This window comes from Salvelinus sp. IW2-2015, linkage group LG31, assembly GCF_002910315.2.
Source record: "Salvelinus sp. IW2-2015 linkage group LG31, ASM291031v2, whole genome shotgun sequence".
In the NCBI taxonomy this organism is placed as follows: Eukaryota; Metazoa; Chordata; class Actinopteri; order Salmoniformes; family Salmonidae; genus Salvelinus; species Salvelinus sp. IW2-2015.
Genome location: NC_036870.1, coordinates 20,809,582 through 20,819,581, shown reverse-complemented (window position 1 = coordinate 20,819,581; position 10,000 = coordinate 20,809,582). Strand labels below are relative to the sequence as shown.

The following is a 10,000-nucleotide window of genomic DNA, read 5'->3' as shown; positions in this document are numbered from 1 at the left end:
ATAAGACTGTATCATCTGCATATAAATGGATGTGAGAGCTTCCTACTGCCTGAGCTATGTTGATGTAAATTGAGAAGAACGTGGGGCCTAGGATTGAGCCTTAGGGTGCTCCCTTGGTGACAGGCAGTGGCTGAGACAGCAGATTTTCTGACTTTATACACTGCACTCTTTGAGAGGAGGTAGTTAGCAAACCAGACCAATGACCCCCTCAGAGACACCAATACTACTTAGCCGGCCCACAATAATGGAATGGTCTACCGTATCAAAAGCTTTGTCCAAGTCAATAGAAATAGCAGCACAACATTGCTTAGAATCAAGTGCAATAGTGACATCATTTAGAACCTTTAAGGTTGCAGTGACACATCCATAACCTGAGCGGGAACCAGACTGCATACCAGAGAGAATACTATAGACGTCAAGAAAGCCAGTCAGTTAATTATTGACAAGTTTTTCCAACACTTTTGATAAACAGGGCAAAATAGAATATGCCTATAACATTTAGGATCAGCTTGATCTCCCCCTTTTAAATAAAGGAACGAGCCTTACGAACGAAAGAATAAAAGAGTCTAAACCATCTGACTCAGAGGGGTTTTTTGGGTCAAGTTTCAGGAGCTCCTTTAGCACCTAGGACTCAGTGACCACCTGCAGGGAGAAATGTTTTTAACTTCTACCGAGTCAGAAACCCGGATCTCGGGAGCACCCCCCACCCCCACCAGTAAAAAAGCTGAATAGCATAGCTAGCATAGCGTCACAAGTAAATAGTAGCATCTAAATATCATTCATCACAAGTCCAAGATACAGATGAAAGATCCAACTTCTTGTGAATCCAGCAATCATTTCTGATTTTTAAAATGTTTTACAGGGAAGACACAATATGTAAATCTATTAGCTAACCACGTTAGCAAAAGACACCATTTTTCTTTGTCCACCATTTTTTCTCTCCACAGTAGCTATCACCAATTCGGCCAAATAAAGATATTGATAGCCACTAACCAAGAACAAACCATCATCAGATGACAGTCCTGGTAACATATTTATTGTATAGGATAGTTTTTGTTAGAAAAATGTGCATATTTCAGGTAGAAATTATAGTTTACAATTGCACCACCATCACAAACTCGACTAGAATAAATACAGAGAGCAACGTGTATTACCAATTTACTCATCATAAAACATTTCATAAAAAATAGCAAAGCATAGCAATGGAAAGACACAGATCTTGTGAATTTCAGACATTATTTCAGATTTTCTAAGCGTTTTACAGCGAAACACACAATAAATCGTTATATTAGCATACCACATGTGCAAACGTTACCCCAGCATGAATCCAAGGCAAGGGGAGCGATAACGTTATGATCACCAAAATATATTAATTTTTTCACATAACCTTCTCTAGATTCTTCCGATGACACTCCTGTAACATCATATTACAACAATACATATAGAGTTTTTGTTCGAAATGTGGCATATTTAGCCACAAAAAACGTGGTTATACAATGAGAATAGTAGCAAAAACTGGCCTGAAAAATGTGGGCGCTATCTTTGAGAGTGATCTAGTCTAATCGATAGCTAATCATAAACTTGACTAAAAAATACAGGGTTGACAGGAATCGAAAGACAAATTAGTTCTTAATGCAATCGCTGACTTACATTTTAAAATTATCCTTACTGTGCAATACCGGTCCGCCAAGCGAAGCTACACATAACAAAATGGCGATATATGCGTTTAAAAATTTTCAACAGAACAGCGATTTATCATCATAAATAGTTCTTACTGTGAGCTGTTCTTCCATCAGTATCTTGGGCAATGTATCCTTTCTTGGGTCTAATCTTCTTTTGGTCGAAAGATGTCCTCTTGTCCGTCGAAATGCCCACTAACGTTCGACCGGGACCCCGAAACGTGCCCGGCGCTTCAAAGTGCATCACAAAGCAATGCCTCAAAATCGCACTAAACGGATATAAATTGCTATAAAACGGTTTAAATGAACTACCTTATGATGTTTTTAACACCTATAACGAGTAAAAACATGACCGGCGATATATAAGTGGCTAAACCAACGCTTGGAAAGAGAGCCAGTCCGACGTCCATCTTGCGTCAGGCGCAGCAGGAAAAGAACGGTACATCCGGTCTTTCGTGTTTTATACAGGCCCTGATTGCGCAATCGACTCCATTCAAATTGTCACCTCTTACTGACATCTAGAGGAAGGCATGGGCAGTGTTTGTATCCTCATAGGATTTACAGGGACTTTAAAACTGACCTGGGACCAGAGGCCAAAATGTCTGAAATCTCACTCCATATCAGGAAAAGTGCTGTAGAATGAGTTCTGTTTCACTCAGAGACATAATTCAAACGGCTATAGAAACTAGAGAGTGTTTTCTATCCAATAATAACAATAATATGCATATTGTACGAGCAAGAATTGAGTATGAGGCAGTTTAATTTGGAGACGATAAATGCTAACGTTGAAACAGCACCCCCTATATTGAGAAAAGGTTAACGGGGCAGGGGAAAAAGAAGGAGAAGCATCGAGGATAGTCGCATTAGAAGGGGTAGGAGATGAGGAAATGTTGGACGGGCAAGGAGTCATGGCTGAGTCAAATAGGAATCCTGACCTAATGAAGTGGTGATTAAAGAGCTCAGCCATGTGCTCCTTGTCAGTAACAACCACATCATCAACATTAAGGGACATGGACAGCTGTGAGGAGGAGGGTTTATTCACCAGGTGTTTAACCGTTATTTCTTGGGGTTAGACCCACAGAGAGAACTGTTCCTTAAAGTAACTAACTTTGGCCTTCTGGATAGCCTGAGTGTGTGTGCCGAGCCTTTTTCCAAATGCAATTCTTGAGATGGAGTAACTCTGCAAGAGCACGGTCGAACCAGGGGCTGAACCTGTTTTTAATCCCAATTTTCTTTATGGGGGCGTGTTTGTTAACAATACCACTGAAAATATAAAAAAATGACATTGGCATTGGCCTACGTCTCGTCTTGCACCGCACAGAATATCAGATCTTAACAACGATTGGAGAAGTGTTTAACATCACCAGTACCACATCCGTTTAATATATATGCCTGTCTTTTCATAAGCGCAACGTGACTGCAAGAGACCGGTTGGAATGTCTGACTGAAATACCCGCCAAATCAAACATTTGTGGTGATTGAATTTGTTGATAAAATACGGGACATGATTGTTTGGTTGAGGGACAAAGGGCCAAAATGCGGTTCTGTCCCGCACAATCTGGGACATGTGGTCACCCTAGTGTGTGTGTGTGTGTGTGTGTGTGCCTCCCAGGATGCTAACTGTTGTATGTTTCTCTCTCCTTCATGCCTCTCCTCTGGAACTCTCTGTAGAGAGTAAGTCTAGACAACGTTTATTTTACGTTCAATTAACGTTTGATTAACGCTTGTGTGGTTGTGACACTAACCTGGTACTCTGATTGGAGACTAATCTTGAATTCATTGATTAATCTGGCAAGTGGTAATCTGACTGGGTGGCTAATTTAATGGTTTCCAAGGCAACCACAGACTCACTCACTAACCGACCCGGTGATGTCACAGCTCACTGCTGTGACATCACTATGACATGACGCCCTGTGATTGGTGTCTGAGTCCCTGCTGTTTTGCAGGTGACAGCCAATCAGCATGTGTGTTTAGTGAATACTGAATATTGATTGTGTATTGGTAAAACATAATTCTGCTTGCTGCACGCTGATTAGAGTGAGTGGTTGATTGGTTAATTGATAAGTGAATGGAGTTGCTTCCCTCAGCCTATCTCATAGTATCCATAGTACATGTGTGTCTCACTCATGTTTGTGTGCATGAACATGTTCCTCTGTCTCTTCTAAGTGTGTGTGTGTGTGTGTGTGTGTGTGTGTGTGTGTGTGTGTGTGTGTGTGTGTGTGTGTGTGTGTGTGTGTGTGTGTGTGTGTGTGTTGTGGTTTTATAATACAATGTGTCTAACCCATGTCCCCTGTCTCTCCCAAGGTGTTCAGTATGTTCTTAGAGACCCTAGTGGATTTTGTCCTGGTGCACAGAGAAGACCTGCAGGACTGGCTGTTCGTCCTGCTCACCCAGCTGCTGAAGAAGATGGGAGCTGACCTACTGGGATCAGTACAGGCCAAGGTCCAGAGAGCACTGGACATCACACGGTCAGTGGGTGTGTGTGTGTGTATTTGTAAAGTTTGTGTGTGCGTATATCTTACATGTGTGTCTGTAATGTGTGTGTGTGTGTGTCTGTAATATGTGTGTATATAAACTCAGCAAAAAAATGTCCTCTCACTCTCAACTGCGTTTATTTTCAGCAAACTTAACATATGTAAATATTTGTATGAACATAACAAGATTCAACAACTGAGACATAAACTGAACAAGTTCCACAGACATGTGACTAATAGAAATGGAATAATGTGTCCCTGAACAAAGGGGGGGTCAAAAGTAACAGTCAGTATCTGGTGTGGCCACCAGCTGCATTAAGTACTGCAGTGCATCTCCTCCCCATGGACTGCACTCCGAAATTGGAGCAGCAGCACGACCAGGTGGACTGGGGACAGCAAAGAGTCATCAGGCCAGGTAGTCCTGAGGCATGGTCCTAGGACTATGGTCCTCCGAGAGAAAAAAATACAATTATTAAATTCACACAGGACACCGGATAAGACAGGAGAAATACTCCAGATATAACAGACTGACCCTAGCCCCCCGACACAAACTATTACAGCATAAACACTGGAGGCTGAGACAGGAGGGGTTAGGAGACACTGTGGCCCCGTCCGACGATATCCCCGGACAGGGCCAAACAGGCAGGATATAACCCCACCCACTTTGCCAAAGCACAGCCCCCACACCACTAGAGGGATATCTCCAACCACCAACTTACCATCCTGAGACCAGGCCGAGTATAGCCCACAATGATCTCTCCCACGCCACAACCCAAGGGGGGGTGCCAACCCGGACAGGAAGATCACGTCAGTGACTCAACCCACTCAAGTGACGCACCCCTCCTAGGGACGGCATGAAAGAGCACCAGTAAGCCAGTGACTCAGCCCCTGTAATAGGGTTAGAGGCAGAGAATCCCAGTGGAGAGAGGGGAACCCGCCAGGCAGAGACAGCAAGGGCGGTTTGTTGCTCCAGTGCCTTTCCGTTCACCTTCACACTCCTGGGCCAGACTACACTCAATCATAGGACCTACTGAAGAGACGAGTCTTCAATAAAGACTTGAATGTCGAGACCGAGTCTGTGTCTCTCACATGGATAGGCAGACCATTCCATAAAAATGTAGCTCTATAGGAGAAAGCCCTGCCTCCAGCTATTTGCTTAGAGATTCTATGGACAGTAAGGAGGCCTGCGTCTTGTGTAGGTATGTACGGCAGGACCAAATTGGAAAGATAGGTAGGAGCAAGCCCATGTAATGCTTTGTAGGTTAGCAGGTAAACCTTGAAATGAGCCCTTGCCTTAACAGGAAGCCAGTGTAGAGAGGCTAGCACTGGAGTAATATGATCAAATTTTTGGGTTCTAGTCAAGATTCTAGCAGCCGTGTTTAGCACTAACTGAAGTTTATTTTTTGCTTTATACGTGTAGCCGGAAAGTAGAGCATTGCAGTAATCTAACCTAGAAATGACAAAAGCATGGATACACGCAGATACATCTGCATCATTTTTGGACAGAAGGTTTCTGATTTTTGCAATGTTACGTAGCTGGAAAAAAGCTGTCCTTGAAACAGTCTTGATATGTTCATCAAAAGAGAGATCAGGGTCCAGAGTAACGCCGAGGTCCTTTTATTTGAGACGACTGTACAACCATCAATATAACGTGTGTGTCTGTAATGTGTATATATAACGTGTGTATATAACATGTGTGTCTGTAATGTGTATATATAACATGTGTCTGTAATATGTGTACAGTGGCAAGGAAAAGTATGTGAACCCTTTGGAATTACCTGAATTTTTGCATAAATTTGTCATAAAATTTGATCTGATCTTCATCTTAGTCACAACAATAGACAAACACATTTTGCTTAAACTAAAAACACACATTATTGTATTTTTCTGAGGTTGATGTTAAGAAGAATCATAGTGTCAGCTAAGGACTTACAGAAATCTCTGGAACATGCTAACATCTCTGTTGACGAGTACGATACGTAAAACACTAAACAAGAATGGTGTTCATAGGAGGACACCACGGAAGAAGCCATTGCTGTCCCAAAAAAACATTGCTGCACGTCTGAAGTTTGCAAAAAAGCACCTGGATGTTCCACAGCGCCACTGGCAAAATATTCTGTGGACAGATGAAACTAAAGGAACACACAACACTTTGTGGACAAAAAAACGGCACAGCACACCAACATCAAACTTCATCCCAACTGTAAAGTATGGTGGAGGGAGCATCATGGGTGTTTGCTGCCTCAGGGCCTGGACAACTTGCTATCATCGTCGGGAAAATGAATTCCCAAGTTTATCAAGACATTTTGCATGAGAATGTAAGGCTATCTGTCTGCCAATTGAAACTCAACAGAAGTTGGGTGATGCAACAGGACAGCGACCCAAAACACAGAAGTAAATCGACAACAGAATGGCTTGAACAGAAGAAAATACGCTTTCTGGAGTGGCCCAGTCAGAGTCCTGACCTAAACCCGATTTAAAATGCTGTAGCATGAACTCGAAGGCAGTTCACACCAGACATCCCAAGAATATTGCTGAACTGAAACCGTTTTGTAAAGAGGGATGGTCCAAAATTCCTCCCGTTGTGCAGGTCTGATCCGCAACTACAGAACACGTTTGGTTGAGGTTATTGCTGCCAAAGGAGGGTCAACCAGTTATTAAATCCAAGAGTTACCATTTTTCAGACCTGCACTGTGAATGTTTACACAGTGTGTTCAATAAAGACTTGAAAACATGTAATTGTTTGTGGATTATTAGTTTAAGCAGACTGTGTTTGTCTATTGTTGTGACCTAGATGAAGAGCAGATCAAATTTTATGAACAATTTATGCAGAAATCCAGGTAATTCCAAAGGGTTCACCTACTTTTTCTTGCAACTGTATATATAACGTGTGTGTAATGTGTGTGTCTGTAATGTGTGTATATATAACGTGTGTGTGTGTGTATATATAATGTGTGTGTCTGTAATGTGTGTGTATATATAACGTGTGTGTCTGTAATGTGTGTGTATATATAACGTGTGTGTCTGTAATGTGTGTGTGTATATATAACGTGTGTGTGTGTCTGTAACGTGTGTGTGTCTGTAACGTGTGTGTGTGTGTCTAATGTGTGTGTGTGTGTGTGTGTGTGTGTGTGTCTGTAAAATGTGTATATATAACGTGTGGGTGTGTGTCTAATGTGTGTGTGTGTCTGTAATGTGTGTGTGTGTGTGTATATATAACGTATGTGTGTGTATATATAATGTGAGTGTGTGTGTGTGTGTGGATATATAAATAAATAAAACGTGCCTGTAAAATGTGTATATATAACACGCGTGCATAATATCTCCCCTACAGAGAGTCTTTCCCCAACGACCTCCAGTTCACTATCCTCATGAGGTTCACTGTGGACCAGACTCAGACACCAAACCTCAAGGTACACGTCTGTCTGTCTGTCTGTCTGTCTGTCTGTCTGTCTGTCTGTCTAGGGGGGTAGATGTTTTGTGTCTGTGTGTATGTATGAAGAAAGAGATGGACGGAGTGAGAAGAGGAAGGGAGAGTGAAGGGATGTAGGAAGGGTTGAAAGGCAGGGACAGCCTCTCCGTCGCCAGACTCACCTACTGTCTCAGCAACCACGGTAACTATTGTATCAGTAACCATGGTAACCACTTTTCTGATATCACGGCTGTTTAACACTGGCTCCGCTCCCTACCCACCCGATCCCTGGACTCTGATTGGATACGACTGACACGCCTCCAATTAAATTCGCCAACCACTGGCTTTGCTCTCTGCAGTCTGAGCCCGCCTCACCTCCCCTTCCTCGTTGCCTCTCTCTATCCTCTCCCCTCCCTTTCCTCCATCTTCTCCTCCCTCCTCTCACTTTGTATTTCCCTTTATACACTTGTTCACTCCGTCCCTCCCTTTCCTCTCCCCTTCCCCCTCCCCACCCCCCTCCTTCACTTTCATTACCTCACCTTCCTCAATCTTTTTCTCCCTCCTTCACTCTTCACCTCACCTTCCCTTGCTATGCTTTTCCTTCTCTCATTTTCTTATGTAATTTTCACTCCTCTCATCCCTGTCCCAGTGTGTGTCCATCTGTCTCTGTCTTGCCTCCTCTCTCCCTCCACTACATCCTCTTCCTCCCTCCCCATCTCCCCTACATCTTCTTCCTCACTCCCCTTCCTCCCCTCACCTACCTTCTCCTCTAACCTCTCCTCTCTCTCCCCCTACCTTTCTCCCACTTCCCCTCTCCCCCCTTCCTCCCTCTCCGTCCCTCCCCCTCCCTCTCTCTCTAAGCCTGTGGGGAGGAGGGGAACGTGTTGTGGGCGGCGCAACATTAAATTGATTCCCCCTGCTTCAAGAACCATGAGGCGCGATGTTAAATTGCTCCCCCCCACGAGAGCCCCCAGGGGGCACCACGCCTGCTGCTCTCTGAACGAGCAGGTCTCAGCCTGGAACCAATCTTCCCAGGTCAGTGCGCTCAGGGGGGAGCATTTTTATGACGCGCACACTGAGGAGGAGGCGGTCAGTCGATGAAGTGTTTTGAATAGAGGAAGAGTGAAACTGAGAGATGGAGAGGGACTTTTTTTAAAGGAATGAAAATATTGTAAAAGAGAAACTAATGTGAGAATGAAGAACGAATGTAAATGGTGGCTCTTTTTCCTTTAGTTTTCATGTCTTTATTGGTTTCTCCCCCCCTCTGTCTCCATCCATGATAGCTGCCTGACTACAACTGTGAAGGAGACTAGCATCTTACTGCACCTTCTTTGTTGTTGCGGATGTTTACTTTGTGTTGCAGAGTAGGCTCTAAATGAACTGGGCTCTAAATATAACTAGTTTCAGCTCAGAGTTAGGAAACTCCTGGGATGATCCATGAACCACACAGACAGAAAATGTGTGTATGAGTGGCTTGTCTAACCATTTATACTATGAATGTGTGTGTGTATGAGTGGCTTGTCTAACCATTTATACTATGAATGTGTGTGTGTGTGTCTCGCATACATCACCTGGACCACAGAGCCCAAGAGCTCTGATGTCAGGAAGGTACTGCACAGACATTTCTGTATGCTGGCAATTTGTTGATTATTGGTTGACGCGAACTTTGATTGGTTTCTGGTGTGTGTCGTTCTGTGTGTGTGTTCCAGGCTGCCCAGTCGGTGTTGATCTCGTTGTTCCAGTTGAACACCCCAGAGTTCACCATGCTGCTGGCAGCTCTGCCCAAGCCCTTCAGGATGGCGCACAAAACTGCTACAGAACCACCTGAGGAACACAGGCAATGCTGCACAGGTAACGACACCTGGCCTGGCTGTACCCCTCCCAGCAGGTAACGACACCTGGCCTTGGCTGTACCCCTCCCAGCCTGGCCTGATGAAGGATCTTAGGAGTTGGGAAACTAAAAGGTCCTAGCATGTACTTGATCCTATTATGTGTTACTCTCTCCCCAGGCCCCGACAGGAAGCCGCTCTGACACGCCACACCCCCCGCTCTCCTGCCAGCTGGTCCAGCCCCTCACCTCTCCTACCAACACATCACAGAACACATCCTCACCCAGGTAACATACACACACCTCCCAATGTACACGTACACCCAGGTTACACACACAGACCTCAGAACACACTCATATAATGTTGACCTATTGTGATGGTAATATGACTGATGTGTTGTTGTGTGCAGTGCATTTGACTACGACACAGAGAACATGAACTCAGAGGACATCTACAGTAGTCTGAGAGGAGTGACGGAGGCCTCCAGAACTTCTCCGTCCGCAGCCAGGAAGACATGAATGACCGTCAGACGGAGGGAAGGGAGGAGGTGGGGAGGTGTGTGTGTGTGTGTGTGTGTGTGTGTGTGTGTGGTGTGTGTGTGTGTGT

General features: G+C 44.3%; 1 protein-coding gene across 1 annotated transcript in view; it reads left to right on the top strand.

Moving 5' to 3' along the window:
- Positions 1-10,000, top strand: part of clasp2 (cytoplasmic linker associated protein 2) — a 103,743-nt gene that overhangs the window by 84,502 nt on the left and 9,241 nt on the right. The window contains 9 exon segments of the mRNA XM_070436384.1: positions 3,984-4,147; positions 7,488-7,622; positions 9,080-9,173; positions 9,275-9,360; positions 9,362-9,429; positions 9,589-9,630; positions 9,633-9,681; positions 9,804-9,874; positions 9,877-9,949. Of these exon segments, the coding sequence (XP_070292485.1) occupies positions 3,984-4,147; positions 7,488-7,622; positions 9,080-9,173; positions 9,275-9,360; positions 9,362-9,429; positions 9,589-9,630; positions 9,633-9,681; positions 9,804-9,874; positions 9,877-9,949 (782 nt within the window).